Here is a 20,480-nt window from a genome sequence, read left to right as displayed (position 1 = left end):
TCTAGACTACCGCCGTAACTGTATCGTGAGCAGAGCGTCGTAGTAGAAGTCGCAGTCGGCAGAGGGTCGACTCGGTAGAAGTCGCAGTCGGCAGACATGTTGGTGACAGTGGCATATTGATGACACGCGGTACTGCAGGATGCATACAGAAATTTGCACACGCATACAAACGTGCGAGCGCTTGTACACATATACACACATACACAGACCGCGCCTGGCGGCAAGCCTGGCGTAAGCAAGGCCCAACAAACGGCTGCCGCAGGGAGGAAGGACCGGGCAATCCAAACGGAGCCGTGGCGAAGGTTCAGCCAGCCAACAGACGCGGGGTCGAGTAGCGAAGTCCCAGGGCGGACGCGAGCCCCACAAGTTCAGGCTACAGCCCCTGCAGCTACGGCGAGGGGTATCCGGAATGCCCAACGAGCTCCCCAAGCAAAGTCTCGGGCAACAGAGTACGGGACAGGGAACGATGCAGGACCAACAAGATCACCAGATCCCGTGCCAGCGAACGGCGGGGACTCGTGGAGCACCGTGGTCAGGAGGAAGAAGCAAACCCGCAAAGCTCGCCCCGACGCGGTGATAGTAGAGGCACCGGGAAAAAGCTACAGCGAGATCCTGGCGCTGGTCACCAGAAGGGAGGACAGCAAGCTGACCAACTTCGGAGGGTCAGTCAGCAAGGTGCGTAGGACGGCCAGGGGCAACTTGCTCCTGGAGGTAGCCAGAGGGAGCAACGAGAGTGCCGAGTCCATGAGGGTCAGCATCTCTCAGGTCCTCGGCGACGCGGTCGAAGTGCGAGCGCTGACGGAGGAGTCGAAGGTCTGCGTCTTCGAGATTCGTAACCTTCCGTAACCGAGATCCGTACAGCCTTCTCAGACCAATACCAGCTGAGTGAAGGTGCAGTGAGGATCCGAAGCCTCCGCCCCGGGTATGGGGAAACCAAAACGGCGGTCCTCAGCCTGCCTAGCTCTATGGCGTCGGAGGTTAGGCGGCGAGGCGAGGTCCGCATGAATGGACCCGGTGTAGACTCCGAGAGCGCGAGGGCCCCCCTCGCTGCTTTAGATGCCTGGAACTTGGGCACATCGCCATCAGGTGTAAGAGCCTGGTGGACAAAAGCGGTTGCTGCATCAAGTGTGGCGAAGCAGGCCACAAGGCTGCTGCCTGCAGTTCCGGCAGAGGAGTCGGCCCTGGAGAGGCGAACCACCAGCCGGGCAGAAAAAGGACTCCGGGCACAAATGGCGGGCTCGTCCGTTCAAGACCCGAATGCAGCTGATCCAGCTCAACCTGAACCACTGCAGAGCTGCGCAGGACCTGCTGACGCAGACGGTGCGCGAGGTAGGGGCGGATGTGGCCATAATCAGCGAGCCCTATAGGGTTAGAGAGGGAGGAGAGTGGGCCAAGGACCGCTCTGGCAAGGCGGCCTGCGGCAAATGTCCAACATCCTGGCAGCAGAGGGATTCGTGAGGGCGGAAGTCGGCGGCTTCCATATCTATAGCTGCTATCTGGCGCCTAGCCTCCCGCTGGAGACGTTCAGCAGGATCCTTGAGGACCTCAGCAGCGACCTACGTGGAAGGGCCAACGTCATAGTCGGAGGCGAGTTCAACGCTTGGGCCCAGCAGCGCTGGAGCATGCATGCGACCAGAGCATGCGGCTGAGAGGGTCGTTTCGAGGAAGTCGCAGGCCAGTTTTCTGGTGGAGCGACTAGATCGCCGATCTGCGATCCACCTGCCACCGTGCCCGCAGGCAGCTGAGTCGTGTGCGCGGCTCCGCGCGATCCTTGGAGTGCAGCGAAGCCTTCAAAATTGCGAGGAAGGCCCTCAAGGTGGCCATAAGAGGCGCAAAGAGGGACCGTTTCCTGCAGCTCTGCGACGAGGAGGAGGACGACCCTTGGGGCGGAGCGTACCGGATGGTGGTCAAGAGCCTGAGAGCTGGCAGCACAGCCCCATCGGACCCCGAGGAGCTGGATGTCATCGTGCGAGCGCTGTTCCCGAGTGGAGCTCCGGTGACCGTGGAGCCGAGCGCGGGCCTCCACCCCGCCTGCGCAGTCTCGGAAGAGGAGGTGATTCGGTTGGGAAGGAGCGTGCACCACAAGAAGGCGCCGGGGCCGGATGCCATACCCAACAGGGCCCTGAAAATAGCTATAGCACTCCACCCGAAGGAGTTCGCCTCATTGTACTCCAAGTGCTTGGAGGAGGGAATCATTCCGGAGAGGTGGAAAAGGCAGAAGCTGCTGCTGCTCTCCAAGCCGGGCAAGCCACCGGGTGAGCCATCCTCCTACAGGCCAATCTGCCTGACCGACACCGCTGGCAAGGTGTTCGAGAAGATCGTGGCAGCCAGACTAACTGCGGCCATCGAGGAGTCCGGAGGTCTCTCCCCGAGCCAGTTCGGTTTCCGGAAAGGGAGGTCCACGCTCGATGCCATTGAGTTGGTCAAGGACATAGCTGGCTCGGCCATCGCGGGTACGAGGTAGAAAGGCGGCTCCAAGAGCTACTGTCTCGTGGTTACGCTGGACATAAGAAACGCCTTCAACACCGCGTACTGGAACCAAACCTTGGAGTCCCTCGTCGCCCTGAATATCCCAGGGTACTTGCTAAAAATAGTAAGGAGCTACTTTAGTGAGAGAGTGCTCGTAGTGGCGTCAGCTATGGGTTCCAGAGCGTACGAAGTCTCTGCCGGAGTCCCCCAGGGCTCCGTGTTGGGACCCCTGCTCTGGAACACCATGTACGACGGGGTTCTGCGACTACCTATGCCCAGTGGCACTACTGTTGTCGGGTTCGCCGACGACGTGGCAGTGGTCGTAACCGCCAAGGAGCGTACCGCTGCGGAAGACTTGGCGAACGAAGCGATCGGAACGATCGAGGCATGGCTTACGAGCGCTGGCCTGGAACTAGCGGCGCACAAAACGGAGGCAGTCCTGATGTCGAGCTGGAAAGCGGTGGAAACGGCCGAGATCCGGGTCGGTGGAGCCGTGATCAGATCGCAGAGGGCGATCAAATACCTCGGCTTCCTAATCGACACACGGCTGTCATTCAGGGAGCACCTGGAGTATGCCCAGAAGAAGGCCAGCGGGACGGCAGGAAGTCTCGCCCGCATACTGCTCAACACCAACCAACATCTGCCCAAGCAGATCACCAGGAAGCTGCTGACGAGCGTCGTAACATCCCAAATCTTGTATGCGGCGCCGGTGTGGGCAAAAGCAGCCGCGACGAAATCGTACATGCGGGGCGTAGAGGCCACCTACAGACTGTGCGCTGTTAGGGTGGCGAGCGCGTTCAGGACGGTTTCGGACGACGCCGTTTTGGTGATAGCCGGCATGGTCCCCCTGAGGGAGCTGGACCGTGAAAAGGCAGAGGTTCGGTGTGCGCTGCGAAGTCACGAAGGACCAGGAGGCTGAGCTAAGGCCGAGGCGAAGAGCGCGGCTAGAGGAAGGAGCTACGAGAGCTGGCAGGCAAAGTGGGACGCCTCGTCGAAAGAGCGTTGGACGGACAGGCTGATCCCCAACCTAGTGGCATGGATGGAGCGGAAGCATGGTCAGGTGGATTTCTACCTCACCCAGGTTTTGAGCGGGCATGGTTGCTTCCGTAGCTACCTCAAGAGGTTCGGCCATGACGACGAGGATGGGTGCCCGGAGTGCGGTTCTGGAGTTGCGGAGGATGTGTACCACATAGTTTTCGAATGCCGCCGATTCGACGAGGAGAGGGCCGCCCTGGAGGAGGTAGCAGGAGCGGAGATCAGGGTGGACACGCTGGTGCCGCTGATGATGGAGACCCCCAGGATGTGGGAAGCGACAGCAGCATTCTCTGCCAAGGTGCTGAAGGCTCTCAGAGTGTTGGAGAGGGGTAGAAGGGAGCGAACGGGCTAAGAGGCCTACTATTGTGCGAAGCATTGCTATGCGGCCCTACCGCACAATATGGGTCCTTGCCTCGTTCCTAGTCTTTAAGTATTTATGTTACGTTAGGTGTTGTCCTATGATTAAAGTCGAATATAAAAACACACATACACAGAATAAAGATCTGCGACTGAAAAGTGAATTCTTATTGTGGTTGGTTTCGAACGAATGCTTCGAAATCGAAACAGCCGAACGCACTCTGGGGTTCTAGACAGTTCGTTCGGGTGATTGTACTTTTTTGTTCTGTTTGACTTCTCTATGTATTTCTTGCTTAGTGGTACAGGCTGTTCGCGACCATTTGACTCTCGCTCTCACTTACAGCTCCTTTACATATTTTAAATTGTAGATTCCGCCATCAACAAAAATGTGAGGAAGAGATGAATTCAGAAGTTCAGAAGAGCTGATACAGTTAATATTATTAAATTAGTAATGGAATACATAATATTTTGGGTTTTTGGCAATTAATTTGTAAGAAAGAGTTGAACCTTGAAGAGAAATATAAATTAGAAAGATGTAGGCCAGCAAGGAGGAAATGGGACAGCTCCACAGCTCTTGCCTATCTGAGAGATATCGATAATCTCTGACACAGATTATTAACTTACAGATATTTGTGGCATGTTGGATGCCATTGGATTTCGTTTACCAGTCTTATCCGAACTGACACGATGGGTTCGCCGAAAGAGTACATAGCTTTGGCCACTGGTGCCACCATGTTCTTCATGAACCGGACACCAATCCAACCGTATCGAATCATCCGACTTTCTTGCACAAGTATTCCAGATTGCTGTCTTATTAAGACAAGATGTCAAAAGAAGGCACCATCGTCGGAATACATGTAAATAGAATATATACAAATAGAATTTAAAAAAAAAGGAAGGATCGCGGAATTTTGAAAAACACGTATACTATCATAGATACTTATATTTCTATCAAACTAATGTTTATAGGCCGTTTGTACTTAAATTCGCCAATGTCAGAGCCGGGCTTACAATATTTAATTTTGCTAGAAATAATCCCATTAGAAAATTTTTGAAATCCGTGAGGACGATTCTATTTTTAGCCAAAATGATTTCCAAAAGGTGTGTTTATTTGTTTTTTATTTTTGAATATAATTCATCGCATCCGCAAATTCGTTCAAACCATCTTTAAATTAAATATTTAATTCCGTTTGTCCCTCATCTGCTCCCATTAATTGCTCTTGATCGATTCTTACTTATTCCCAGTCACTTAAGGCAGGTATGCCTTCAATAACCTTCAAATCTGTTTCAATTAAGTTAATACTGCTAACGGCCCTATTTGGATTTTTTGATTATACGGAAGAGAAGGCGTCAACGCAGCTTAAATTCCTCTACACGGGCGTATCCGCAGCCTGCGGAGTCCCCTTTCTCCAGGCTGTATATGGGGACTGTGGGCTGCTGGTTCCCCTCGTGGACCCTGTAACCATCTCGTGTCGAAGACCTCCTGTCCGGGCTGCATCTGGAATCCGCTAACTGCTGGTTCCCTCCTTTGTGACGACTGAAGCTACCTCGCTGCTGCGGTCTTTTCTCCTCGTCCATGCAGCAGATTCCAGATCCATTTGTCTGGTACTTACTATGCTCATTGCAAGATCTAGCCATGTGTCCACTTCGTAAGCATGTGAAACAGAGCCGATGCCTCCTTACAATGTTCTTTCTGATCGGTGACGAAGCTCCAATAAATTCTCTGCAGTTCGGAACTGCAACCTCCGTGCCGATCATCCCGTTGATCACATTTGTATTGGGCGATGTTCGCATGTAGAATTCGACGCCTCGGCTCCTTTCCCTCTACGTCCAAAACAGGACAAACAACGTATGCTTACTCTTGCAGCCACGCGCTGAAGTGCACTACAGTGGGAAAGGGCTGAATCGTCGCAGCATACCTGGGCCAGTCCAGAAGCTTGCTTGTACGAAGCTTGGCCACACGCTTCTCCATGAGTGCTGGGTTCCCCATATGCTGCCCTGCCTTTGCTGACTGCAAGAAGGCCATGTAGTTACTCACTCGGGTTGCCAAGGGAACGATCTTCGACAGATTATGCTCCGAAATGCAACCATCTCGCAGCTGATCCATCACGGCACTGACGTTCTCTGGATGATCCCCTCTAAATTAGGCAGATTCGGAAGTTTTCGTGGCCCATATGGTCCTTGGATTCCATTCGGCGTCATCGGGGTGTGGGATCTGACAAGTGGCGATGCTGGTGCCACATTGTAGGTTCTTAGCGTTATAGAGCACCGACCCGACCATTACATGCGGCCTCTCCGTTAGTGGACGTTGATGCACTAAGGTCAGTACATTCAAGTGGCCCGTATGACACCAGGCACGTGCCGGTTTGGGTTAGGTGTTAGTAGGCGCGATGAAGAATATAGGACAGAATACGAGGAAAATTGACTACCGGCGTGCTGCCAGATTGTTAGCTTGCATGCTTACTAAGTGTGTTAGTATTAAAGATTTTAATTTGGGAAGGGTATCTACGTTAGAGATTAGTGTGTACAAATCATTATAATTTGCACATAGCACTCTAAAAGGTTCATGCAGTTCAAAGGAGGTTCTACAGTGGCGCAACACTAATGGGATATAGAATCTAGTAGTTCTACATGGTACATGGAAATTAAGCAGACTCAACAAGTCAGCACTTTCCACATCACCATGTATAAGGTTAAAAATAAAGGTTATCCCTAGCATCGTTCTACGATTGGCTAAGGACGGCAAGTTTATTAATAGGAGTCTACTAGAGTAGGAAGGTAATCTTTGGTTTGCATCCCAATTTAAACCGCGTAGAGCGAAAAGTAAAAAGTTCTTTTGAACCGACTCAATGCGTTTACTATGGACGCCGTACTGAGGGCTCCAAACGCAGCATCCATATTCTAGGATAGGACGAACTAAGGAAGTATATAAGGATTTAGTAACATAGGGGTCATTGAATTCCTTCGACCACCGTTTAATAAATCCAAGCACACCCCTGGCTCTATTCACCATAGACGAAATATGATCAATAAAGTCAAGTTTTGGGTCCAAGCGGACGCCCAAATCGTCAACAGAATTAATTCTTTCCAAATAGCAGCAGTTCAGCGTGTAAGTAGCAAGCTTAGGAACGACACGTGAGAATGTCATTAGCTTGCATTTCGAGTCATTTAAGTTTAATAAGTTTACACGGCACCAAGTTTGAAAATTATTAAGATCTGTTTGTAAATCCGACTGGCAGGCAACGTCATTGTATTGCACGCAAAGCTTGACGTCATTCGCGTACATAAGTACTCTGGAGTTAGTCAAGACGTTGGGCAGGTCATTTATAAATAATGTAAACAATAAGGGTCCCAAATGGCTTCCTTGCGGGACGCCAGATGTAACCCTTAGAACATTGGATAAATTATTCTTAAAGAGGACATTTTGCGTCCTGCCATTCAAATTTCAATTTCAGAAGGGGATAGCACAGGGCGTCGGCACCTAAGCACACAGCCAGGAATTCCGTCGGGACCTGGCGAATAAACTGGCTTGACACGATGAAGATCTAAAAGGAGAGAGCTTTCGTTTAGGCTAGGACAGAAAATTAAGTTTGATTTGAGTATGTCGTAGGAATAGGTCTGGTGTAGATACGAAGAGCTAGAATAGGTTGTTTGAAAAAACTGCGAAAATAGATCGGCTATTGCCTGATCATTATTTGCATTAGTATTTTCAAATGAAAGCGAGGAAGGATTTGTTTTAGGCTTACGTTTAGTGTTAACGAAATTATAAAACTGTTTTGGGTCCTGTGAGAACTGGGCCCTACAACGAGTTAAATAATTTTTATAACACTGCGCGTTCAGCACGGTAAAGTTTGACCGAGCTGATAAATAAGATGAAAGGGCAGATTGAGAACCGGTGATTTTAAATTTAGCATACAGTCTAGATTTTTTATTTTTAAGTCGGCTCAACTCTTTAGTAAACCACGGCGGTTTATTCGAGCTTGGCGGATAATATAACGGATCACATTCAGTAAAAAATGAATTCATGGCACTTTAAAAAATATCCACGGCAACAGCTATGTCAGTGCACATGTATAGATCAGACCAATTGAACTCGTTTATAAAATTATTCAGCCGTTCAAAGTCCGTTTTGCGAAAACATAGGACTTTATTGGCTGGACGGTCAGAAATATTCTGTACGTCACGCCCAATATCAAGAGTCACTTCGAAAGTTGGATGATAAGGATATTCGGGATGCGTCAGAGGCGCCACCCTTGCTAAACTGACTCTCGCAGGATCAGAGACGAAGCAAAGATCGAGCAAGCGCTGTAAGGAATTTCGAACATGGTTGACTTGAGACAGCGAAATGTAGGTGTATGGAGAGTATTGGTGGAATTATTTGAACACCAAATAGCACCAGGGATATTGAAATCTCCTAGAACTACCAACTGGTCTCTATCCAAAAGTCTACTGGAAACCATCTGAATAGCGGAAAGGTGATTCCAATAAATAGGAAGTTCCGACAGTGGAGGTATGTAGGAACAGGTAATAAAAATGGAGCTACCTTTGATAGATAGCTTCACACAGAGGAATTCAACATCGTTGCATTCCTCGAAGGTTAATAATTCTGACGTGAGTGAGGAGTCCACCGCTATAAGAACTCCACCCCCGCGTCTGATAGGGCGATCTAGCCGATATACCGTGAACACAGCTGATGTGTTAGTTAGATGTGGCTAATGGCGGACCGCTCCAAAATGCCGGCCGCCCTGCCGCTACGCATGGCGCGATAACTGCGATTAGCTACGATTCAACGCTGCGATCCTTTGCTAGGAGATACAAAGTGAGATCCTCTCCGGTACTGAGGTTCATTTCCGGCATTAGACTCAGGGCTGTGACCGCAGTATTCTTATGTTGAGAATCTGCCTAGCTGCTGCTGGTGTCACCTCCACCTCCTGGCCGCTTACTGTGGTCTATTCAACTGACACTGCCTGCGCTCCCGGCAGCTCTAACTGGTAGTGAAACCATCACTCCAGCGCAAGTTGCTCTACAGTCTCCCTAGGACTGAGAATAAAGGATTTCTCGCGCGTCCCATGAAGTTGCTATCAACGGCTTTCACATCACTTGTTCCCGCTAGAAAGGGAAGACTTCTGGCCTGGGTTCGATTATGGTGATATAGAAGATCAGTACGCGCGTGGGAGTGTGCTGTGCGGGTGCATTGTGTCCTCCTAATTTCGCACGACAATAAAAAGCCCATTTTTGGCAGTTAATTCTAATAGCAATGAAAGTATGCCCGTACGCACTCGGACTCAAAATCCATTATAATTTTGGTCACTTTAAATGTGCTGACGAAAATCGATTACAACATTCCATCGTGGACATTAACAAATAAAATAATAAAAGTTTGCCTCGAGAGGGATTTGAACTTGCGCTTGCCTGTTTGTAAGGCACGTCACGATCGCTTCGCGACGACAAAATCAATCGTATAATATTCTATAAAAAACTTTGTGAGTATGATTGAAAATGATTTTCTACAATTAACAACTTAAAATTTAACAAATGTAAACAATTGAAAAAAAAACAGCTTGTAGAAAGGTCAAAGCTTCACACCAAACGATTCCCCATGGAAATCAGGCTAAAGAGTCAAACTGGGACCCCTTATTGTGATTCATATTTGAAGGGCGAGAGGAGTCCCTTCGGTTGTTAATCTTTTATTAAAAATTATAATCTCTTATTTTAAGAATTATTTATTTAAGTTTGTCAACTTTTATCGTCGTTTTACTTCTTGAGTTATGTTTCTATTTATTTTGCAATTATACTTTGCAATTGAATTACAACGGCTGAGGTTCTAGGTAGATTTTTTATGGACATTTTTTATATTTTTTTGTTATTTCCCATTAGCCTGTTAAGGCAAAATATATATAAAGAGGATATTTAATAGTTTATCAAAACACAGGTAAGGCTAGGAAGTACATTTTTAAGACAAGCTTAAGGGAACCGACCGCTTTCAAAGTTCAGGTTCTTTTTGTGGATAGACCGTTACCTTCTTAAGCACGATATGGAGAGAGTAAAATCACTTTTAAAGGATTAAGAGATAGCGAGAGGCAAATAGTTTAAAACGGCTGTTTGTCAGCACCGTTTTAAATGCCTATCCGGAGACACGTAATTAAATTACTAGAGCGTTTGATGACGTTAGGAGATTCCTGACGTTACACGTTTAAGTACGGTGTGGTGAGGTTAAAACTGTTTCCGAGCGCGAAAAAAATGATTCTTTGAGGTGTGCACGCTTCACTACTTCTTCGTCATTTTTGAAGGGCAAGTGTTGTGGTCATACTTTATTGACCCGCCTCTTTTGAAATTTAAAAACATTTCAATATTTATTACTTGGTTTGTTAATAATAAGTGTCCATAAGCGATTGCCGTGCATTCTAACAGTAGAACCTCCCTTGGACACCTTCCACACGCTTTAAAATTATAGCCATCTGGAGTACCTGTACAAGGAACTTAATTGATTCGATACGGGTTGATCCGTGTTCACAATAGAACATGGAGGCATCAGTCGCTATATCTATATTTAAAATATACCTATAATTTAAAATAAATAAAGGAGTTGCAAGTAAGATCGAGAGGCAAAGGATCGCGTACAGCCAGTTTTATTAACATTTGTATTATTTTTCCAAGCTGCTCTCAATATACCAAAAGTGGTCCGTCGGGAATCTCCTAACGCCATCAATCTTTCTAGTATTTAAAATTTTATGTATCCGTACAGGCCTCACTCACTCGATCTCACTCACAGTTTGAAAACGGTGTTTTACCCTTTCCATACCGTATTATAGTATTGGTCGTATAATATACTATAAAAAACTTTAAGAGTATGGTTGCAATTTATTTACTACAATGAGCAACTTAAAATTGCCTAACAGTGAAGTCACTTTAACCGTCATTTAGGGAACGTGAGCGCCGTGATGGAGTAACTACGAGATGGTTACATTTCGGAGCACAATCTGTCGAAGATCGTTCCCCTCGCAACCCGAGTGAGTAACTACATGGCCTTCTTGCAGTCAGTAAAGGCAGGGCAGCATCTGGGGAACCCAGCACTCATGGCGAAACATGTGGCCAAGCTTCGTACGAGCAAGCTAGTGGACTGGCCCAGGTATGCTGCGACGATTCAGCCCTTTCCCACTGTAGTGCACGTCAGCGCGTGGCTGCAGGAGTAAGCATACGTTGTGTGTACGGTTTCGGATGAAGAGGGAAATTCGGTATTCCGTATACTGACTGACGCTACAGTCAATGAACATGACGACCTACGAAGACTATCCTGACCAGACGGAAACAGTGACAAGGACATTTACTGGCGACCACAGAATACCAACTATAGCAACGGATCTCAAACACGTTCCAAGTTGGTAGCTACCCTAAAAATTCATCATAGGGCCGCTAGGAATATTAACTTAATTTAAACAGATTTAAAGGTTATTGAAGGCATACCCGCCTTAAGTGACTGGGAGCAAGTAAGAATCAATCAAAAGCAATGAATGGGAGCAGATGAGGATAAAAGGAATTAGATATTTAATTTAAAGATGGTTTGAACGAATTCGAGAGTGCGATAAATTAAATATAAAAATAAGAAACAAATGAACACACCTTTTGGAAATCATTTTGGCATAAACCAGAATCGTCATCATGGATTTCGTAAATTTTCTAATGGGCTTATTCCTAACAAAATTAAATATTGTAAGCCCGCCCGTTGATTCAGTCTTATTCATAGATTTCGGACGGCCACAGCCAGTGCGTCGCGGTGGCTGCTCACTTGCTTATGACGTCATAGCAATACTTAGCGGCTAGCGCTTGCATTGGGAGACAAATTATTGAAGTTATCTCACTATAATTACTACTTATTTTAATTTAAGTTTTTTTTTGACAACATATATTCCAAAAGGCATTTTTGACCGACAGAAATTATTATTGCATTCTATATTGTATTAAAATTTTTTTTTTTTGTTTCAGTACACTTGCAAATTTATAAAATTATAATAATGAAAAACTAATTGTATAATTAATTAATTAATTGTAAACTAGAAAATAATGGATTTATGGTAAATTTATGACATTATTTTTCAACTATGAACAGAATGTACTCACATACATACTTATGTATGTATGCAACAATACACGCGAAATCGTCTTCTGTTGAGTTAAGCTCTCAAAGTTGACCAAAAGCGTTTTAGGTGCCTGCAAGTAAGTGAGTACATATATACATATGTGTGTTGTTGTTAATTTCCAATATATTGAATTGTTTTGATTTTGTAATGATAATTTACATACATATATTATTTAAATTATTTCGCCGCTTGAATTTGCTGCCGATTATAAAATACATTGCGTATATACATATGTATAATCGGTACCCAGGGAACACCACGAGGAGGCCATTGTAAAAACAATGAGGCCATCAAAAGACGACCTCCGAGTCGACTTGAGATAATTTAACGTCGTTTAAAAATCTCCTTGTTCCCAAAAAAAAAAAATAAAAATAACAAAAATTATATTAACAGACATGCATAAAAATAATTAAAATGATCTAAAATAATATGCATAAAAATAATTCAAAATAACTAAAAATGACATCATAGATATACTGACCCTGATTTTGAAGTTGATGGTAAGTTAGATTAGTTCTTAGGACTTTAATATGTCTATTTTTCTTATGCTTTTTAGCCTCTCAGATCTCCCACATAATTTTTCTGAGAGCCATACACTATTTTTCCTAAGCAGGATGAGCAGAAAATAATTTAAAATGTGATTTCTGTGTTCATTAAAATTATTACCTTCCGAATACCATTTTGAGTATTTATCTTCGGTTTCCGCCTGTGCAATACATTTAATTACTAAGGTTTCTTTAATATTTCAAGCATGAGGAATTTCTTTAAAAAATGTGTGAAATATATTATAATGCCACTTAATAAGTTCAAAAAAATCGTCATGTGGGGCTTTTACTTTCAAATTATTGTTTGTATTTCTGTACTTTTTGTTGAATAAAAATAGTTCGGATTGCTCAAAATTTACTAATTCATCTTTTGTGAGCATCTTGCAGGTATCACAATTAAATTTCTGTTGTGATTTAAATAGCACAAAGCCTGTAAAATATCTTAATGCATTTTCACTTGCTACGCTCATGACAAGGGTGGCGGTTTCGTTATCGTCCAAAATTTCCATTTCGTCCGATTGTGCTTCAAAACAAATATCTATATCTTTATAATACATCTGTTCTTGGTCTTTTGGATCGGCGGCCTGTTCCTCATTTACGTTTTTAACTGCATTAATAATTATTTCAGCATCTTCCAGCTTGCAGTTTCCAGTGGTTTAGAAGAAATAACCTTCATTGACAACATCTTTGAAATTATGGCATTGAACTCAAATAGCATCGGATTGTTGTTTGTACCGCCTCTACTTCTTATTAAATAAAATAAGTGCTCCATTGCATCCTGATTAAGACGGGACAATTTCAGAAAATATACATTGCCTTCACTCCAGACATCTTGCGCAAGCTTAAAAACTGAATTTATGGAAATAATAAATCCGTCTATACAATAAACTTTGTTGCGGTATTTACATTTCTTTAAATTGTGTTTCATTTAAATAATGTATTTTTCTGTGTCACTATTATTCTGCATGGAGGCTTTGAAAGGATTTTTACTATATATATTATTGCTGTTCAAGCAATCGAGCCTATTAATTTTTGTCAATAAATTTTACTGTTGTAAGTGCTTGTTCTTCGCAGTCATTAAATGCGCTATTTTCAATAAGTGTCTTTAAGAAAGAAGCGACTGTTTGGCTAAATACCTGCGTAGCATATATAACACTTCATTTTTTTCGAAGGAGTTTGGGTCTATATGTTTCCGAGATAGCTTTGGGCATAACCGAGTTGACCAGTTGTTTGTGTCAATTTCAAACAATTTAACAATAATTTTCCATGAGACTTCGCCATCTGGAGTCATAATACCATTTTTCATCAAAATATTGCGAAGCGATTTAAATAAGTAGTAATTAAAGTTAGATAACTTAAATAATTTGTCTCCCAATGCAAGCGTTAGCCGCTAAGTATTGCTGTGACGTCATAAGCAAGTGAGCCGCAGCCGCGGCGCACTGGCTGTGGCCGTCCGAAATCTATGAAAAAGACTCTTCCCTGCAGTACCTGTCATCAATAATTCATCAACGTTTCATCAATAGTCAAGGGGGGGTTGTTGATGATTCATCGACGACAGGCCATACAAACTGTTGATTTATTTAACATGGGCATGTCCTAGGCTGTCATCAATAAAAATTCAACAATAATTAATCGATGATTCATCAACAATTCTTCAACAAATTCATCAAGAATTCATAATAAATTCATCGATGATTCATCAACAATTCATCGATGTTTCATAAACTAAATTTTTCAACGGCCGGGCCATGGTACTGCCGACGACTGCCGTCTTGACTACCGCCGTAACTGTATCGTGGACAAAGCGTCGTAGTAGAAGTCGCGGTCGGCAAAGCGTCGACTCGGTAGAAGTCGCAGTCGGCAGAGCGTCGGCTCGGTAGAAGTCGCAGTCGGCGCGTTAATGACAGTCGATGACAGTGGCTTATTAATGACATGCGGTACTGCAGGGTGCATACAGAAATTTGCACGCATACAAACGTGCGAGTGCTTGTACACATATACACACATACACAGGTGGCGTCGGGCAACTCGACCGGCAGGTGGCGCTGTCACGCCCTTGCTCACGCCATAGAAAGCTTCATGCTGCGACACCCACGTCTAATCTGCATAAGCTGGATGTAGCATACATTTTTGGGCTGCTGCCCTTGATCCTTGACAGGAGGTGGTGGGAAGTGGGTGAAACCCGAGCCACAGGCTGCACTGGCCAGGGCAAGGATTCTGGAGGCCCTACCCAACTCTCCAACACACCCCGTCGTGGAGGTGGCTGACTTGGTCGCCTCCGTAGGTACTGCACCAAGCCAGGAGATGGTAATGGGAAAGGGAGATCCTGCTGCATTCTGGAAGAGGAGCTTGATGGCCCGATCCCCACCCTTCGCGGCGTCCCCGGCGTCGGAGAGGAGTAAAACCGGCGATCCCGCGGACTTGGCCAAGAGGGGCAGGTACCCGGCCAGCCCGGTGAGCGGTCCCAGGGGCACGCTTCCTAAAAGGAGCAAAGCTGCCCTTGATGAGCCTTCATCCGACACTGAGGAGGACAAGGAACGGGCTCTTACGCGTATAGAGAGCGTCTGCAGGCTCGGAAAGCTGCTGGGCGAGCTCCACAGCCTTGTTCATGAGAAGCAGGTGCGCCACATCAATATCGCCATGAAGTCGATGATTGACGAGATGCGGAAGCTGAAATCCTGTATTGAGCTGGCGGCCGAAATGCCCGAGGAGCCCAGGGAGCCGTACGCTCGGGATGGAGTCTGCGCTAAGTGCTCTCAGACTGCGCCTGGTGGCAAGCCTGGCATAAGCAAGGCCCAACAAACGGCTGCCGCAGGGAGGAAGGACCGGTCAGTCCTGACGGAGCCGTGGCGAAGGGTCAGCCAGCCGACAGTCCCGGGTGCGAGTAGCGAAGTCCCCGGGACGACGCGAGCCCCGCAAACCCAGGCTACAGCCCCTGCAGCGTCGGCGAGGGGTATCCGAAAGGTCAAACGAGCTCCCCAAGCAAACCATCGGGCACCAGAGCACGGGAAAGGGAACTCGGCAGGACCAATAAGACCACCTGATCCCGTGCCAGTGAATGCCTGGGACTCGTGCAGCACCGTGGTCAGGAGGAAGAAGCAGACCCGCAAAGCTCGCCCCGACGCGGTGATCGTAGAGGCACCGGGGAAAAGCTACAGCGAGATCCTGGCTCTGGTTACTAGAAGGGAGGACAGCAAGCTGACCGACCTTAGAGGTGCAGTCAGCAAGGTGCGTAGGACGGCCAGGGGCAACTTGCTCCTGGAGGTAGCCAGAGGGAGCAACGAGAGTGCCGAGTCCATGAGGGTCAGCATCTCTCAGGTCCTTGGCGACGCGGTCGAAGTGCGAGAGCTGACGGAGGAGTCGAAGGTCTGCGTCTTCGAGATTCGTAACCTCGACGCGATCACTACAGAGAGCGAGATCCGTACAGCCTTCTCAGACCAATACCAGCTGAGTAAAGGTGCAGTGAGAATCCGAAGCCTCCGCCCCGGATATGGGGAAACTAAAACGGCGGTCCTCAGCCTGCCTAGCTCTATGGCGTCGGAGGTTAGGCGGCGAGGCGAGGTCCGCATAGGATGGACCCGGTGTAGAGTCCGAGAACGCGAGGGCCCCCCTCGCTGCTTTAGATGCCTGGAACTTGGGCACATCGCCATCAGGTGTAAGAGCCTGGTGGACAAAAGCGGTTGCTGCATTAAGTGTGGCGAAGCAGGCCACAAGGCAGCTGTCTGCACTTCTGGCAGAGGAGTCGGAACTGGAGAGGCTAACCACCAAGGTTAGGTGTACGAGAAGATCGTGGCAGCCAGACTGGCTGCTGCCATCGAGGAGTCCGGAGGTCTTTCCCCGAGCCAGTTCGGTTTTCGTAGAGGGAGGTCCAAGCTCGATGCCATTGAGATGGTCAAAGACATAGCACGTTCGGCCATAGCGGACAAGAGGTGGAAAGGCTATGGGTTCCAGAGCATATGAAGGCTCAGCCGGAGTCCCCCAGGGCTCCGTTTTGGGACCCCTGCTCTGGAACACCATGTACGACTGAGTTCTACGACTCCCTATGCCCAGTGGCACTACTACCACACCGTACTTAACGTGTAACGTCAGGAATCTCCTAACGTTATCAAATGTTCTAGTAATTTAATTACGTGTCTCCGGATATGCCTTTAAAACGGTGCTGACAAACAGCCGTTTTAAACTATTTGCCTCTCGCTATCTCTTAATCCTTTAAAAGTGATTTTACTCTCTCCATATCGTGCTTAAGAAGGTAACGATCTATCCACAAACTTTGAAAGCGGTCGGTTCCCTTAAGCTTGTCTTAAAAATGTACTTCTTAGCCTTATCTGTGTTTTGATAAACTATTATTATCCTCTTTATATATATTTTGCCTTAACAGGCTAATGGGAAATAACAAAAAAATATAAAAAATTTCCATAAAAAAATCTACCTAGAACCTCAGCCGTTGTAATTCAATTGCAAAGTATAATTGCAAAATAAATAGAAACATAGCTCAAGAAGTAAAAGGACAAAATAAAAGTTGACAAACTTAAATAAATAATTCTTAAAATAAGAGATTAAAATTTTTAATAAGAGATTAACAACCGAAGGGACCCCTCTCGCCATTCAAATATGAATATAAATTTTGACTCTTTAGCCTGATTTCCATGGGGAATCGTTTGGTGTGAAGCTTTGACCTTTCTACAAGCTGTTTTTTTCAATTGTTTACATTTGTTAAATTTTAAGTTGTTAATTGTAATCATTTTCAATCATACTCACAAAGTTTTTTATAGAATATTATACGATCAACTGGGGATTGAACCTACGTCTTAATGTTGAACAGTCCGGCCGCTTACACATCGCGTCACATAGAAAACCTAAACTGCGTTTGCGATATACACATATGTGTATATTGTCTAAGAGAGACAAAAACTTCCAACCCTTTTAGGACCTTAATTTTTTTGCTCGGTTATTATTTGATTTTGTCGTTGCGAGGCGATCGTGACGCGCCTTACAAACAGGCAAGCGCAAGTTCAAATCCCTCTCGAGGCAAACTTTTATTATTTTATTTGTTAATGTCCACGATGGAATGTTGTAATCGATTTTCGTCAGCACATTTAAAGTGACCAAAATTATAATGGATTTTGAGTCCTAGTGCGTACGGGCATACTTTCATTGCTATTAGAATTAACTGCCAAAAATGGGCTTTTTATTGTCGTGCGAAATTAGGAGGACACAATGCACCCGCACAGCACACTCCCACGCGCGTACTGATCTTCTATATCACCATAATCGAACCCAGGCCAGAAGTCTTCCCTTTCTAGCGGGAACAAGTGATGTGGAAGCCGTTGATAGCAACTTCATGGGACGCGCGAGAAATCCTTTATTCTCAGTCCTAGGGAGACTGTAGGGCAACTTGCGCTGGAGTGATGGTTTCACTACCAGTTAGAGCTGCCGGGAGCGCAGGCATTGTCAGTTGAATAGACCACAGTAAGCGGCCAGGAGGTGGAGGTGACACCAGCAGCAGCTAGGCAGATTCTCAACATAAGAATACTGCGGTCACAACCCTTAGTTTATTCCGGAAATGAACCTCAGTACCGGAGAGGACCTGCCCCATCCCCTCCTTCGACTCCTCAGACGTGGTCAGAGGGCACCGGGTCATCAGGTGCGACGACGGGTTCTCCCGAAGCTTCCTGGAGGAGTGTGTGGCTAAGATTAGCGACACATGGGCTGGCCTTAAGCTCGCATCTGGTTACCTAAGGGCCAAACTGACCATGCAAGGGTGATCGCCTGTCTGAAGGCCCAGAACCCAGATATACATACAGAGGACTGGACCATCCTCAGGGCAGAGCAGATGATGAAGGCGAGCCAGCCTTTTCTCCTGCTGATTAACCAGCAATGTCTGCCCCAGCTGGAGGCGAACGACCACAAGGTCCGGTACGGCATCAGGAAGGCCAAGATTAGGGTCTTCTTGGCCGAGCCGGACGAGATTCTGGAGGAGTTCGATGACACCAAAAAAATTGTTGCACAACATGGTCATCGACGACAAATCTCCGGACGCCACCCCCACCAACATCGATGTCGAGAATCGTGCAGATTAATCTGAAGCGCAGCTCGCACGCTTCAGCTAATCTCACGATCCTTCTAAGGGAGAGGGATATCGACATCGGTCTGATACAGGAGCCTTGGACCAGGGACGGGCAAGTCGCTGGACTGAGAATCCAAGGATACACACTACTGTGCACAAACTCGAATGGTAGGTCGAGGGCTTGCATTGTAATCAAGAATCATTTTAACGCTTTTCTCTGTCCCAATCTCAGCACACCTGACCTAGCAGTGGCCAGATTCGTGGCAGCGGATGGGAGCGGAGTCACCCTATCATCAGCGTACATGGCCCATGACGAGCCGGCCCCGCCTGAGCCGGTAGTCAAGCTGCTGCATTGGGCGGAAGCGACGAAGACGACCCTGGTGCTCGGGTGTGGTGAACGAAAGAGGTGAGTCACTCTTTGACAATATTATATGTAGAAATGTAACGATATGCAATAAGGGTAATACCCCGACCTTTATCTTTCCGAGCACTGAAAATTTTTAAGGTTGGGAAGACGATCTCACCTTACAAATAGAACAGAATAATTACAGAGTCGAGAAAGGGTATCGACAGAACATTCTTTCTCAGACTATAGGTACATTTTCTTTGAATAACGACACCAGTTAAGAAACAGGTGCCAAGAAGGAACCCGTAAGACGGATTGGAACAATTTCAGCGAAATTGTCCGATCTAAAGTAAACGGCAGGAGGATCAAGACAATTGCCACTACAAAGGCACTCGACAAGGAGGTTGAGGACCTAACGAATATTCTGAACAACGCCTTCAAAGAGACTTGTAAGCTAACATTCTCGAAGAAGCAATACCCACCGTGGTGGACAAAGGAATTAAGCGAGCTCAAGAAGAGCGCGAGAAAATCCTTTAACCACAGCTATGCAACCCGGGATTGGGGAACATACAAAGAGGCACAAAAAATTTACAAGAAGGCAGTATACAAAGCCAAGAAAGAGTCGTGGCAAAACTACTGCGAGTCAATGGAAGGCATAAAGGACACGGCGAGAGTAAGCAAAATCCTCGCCAAAGGGCACATAAGCCCTACCCTGATCAACAGGGCAGACGGCTCTGCTACGACGACAATTGAGGGGTCACTAGAGCTACTAGTTGACACCCACTTCCCAGGAAGCCTAAGAGTGAGCTCGGAACCCGAGGAGGGAACGAGCTTTCAAATGGATACACCTACGAAAGACATCATTACCACTGAGCGAATTCAGTGGGCAATAGATTCTTTCGATAAGCATAAAAGCCCGGGCCCAGACGGCTTAATACCGGCAATGCTACAATCAGCTAAGAAGAGTATTTGCAAATGGCTATAAGCCATTTACGAAGCTTGTTTAAGACTAACGCACGTCCCACTGCTGTGGAGAGAGGCTAAAGTCATTTTTATACCGAAACCGGGCAAAATGGGGGCATATCCTAGCAAAGGATTATAGACCGATAAGTCTTACCTCTTTCACCCTGAAGACACTAGAGAGACTCCTGGACGCCCACATCCGAGAGTCTCTAGAAGGGCAGCAACTCTCGGATGCGCAGCATGCGTACCGCAGAGGAAAATCTACGGAAACAGCGCTACACGTAGTTGTACATCATGTCGAGAAGACATTACAACACAAACAATACACGATGGCAGCCTTCCTAGACATCGAAGGCGCGTTCAATAACACACAGCCGAACTGAGTGGCACTCACCTCACGCGGACTGTGAAGAGAGGCACACCTCAGGGCGGGGTACTATCGCCCCTACTCTGGCTCACAAATATGAACGCCATATTGACAGATCTCAATACGGGTGGAGTCAAAGCAGTTGCATACGCGGACGACGTAGTACTGCTAGTATCAGGACCATACCCTGACG

At 46.6% G+C, this 20,480-nt stretch overlaps 1 protein-coding gene across 1 annotated transcript; it reads left to right on the top strand.

The window, feature by feature from the left end:
* Positions 1–3,508: 3,508 nt before the first annotated feature.
* LOC147644096 (uncharacterized) lies at positions 3,509–4,080 on the top strand. The gene has a single exon (XM_086830175.1). It carries the CDS (start codon positions 3,509–3,511, stop codon positions 3,854–3,856), a length of 348 nt encoding a protein of 115 aa, XP_086686301.1. The 3' UTR covers positions 3,857–4,080.
* Positions 4,081–20,480: the final 16,400 nt, after the last annotated feature.

This window comes from Drosophila serrata, unplaced genomic scaffold (assembly GCF_035046125.1).
Source record: "Drosophila serrata isolate PLE 108 unplaced genomic scaffold, ASM3504612v1 contig_229, whole genome shotgun sequence".
NCBI lineage: Eukaryota > Metazoa > Arthropoda > Insecta > Diptera > Drosophilidae > Drosophila > Drosophila serrata.
Note: the sequence above shows the minus strand (reverse complement) of the source record. Positions and strands in the feature narration are given on the sequence as shown.

Bases quoted from the DNA above. Each gene is read 5' to 3' on its own strand.
- LOC147644096 (XM_086830175.1), top strand. From the start codon at position 3,509: ATGGAGCGGAAGCATGGTCAGGTGGATTTCTACCTCACCCAGGTTTTG.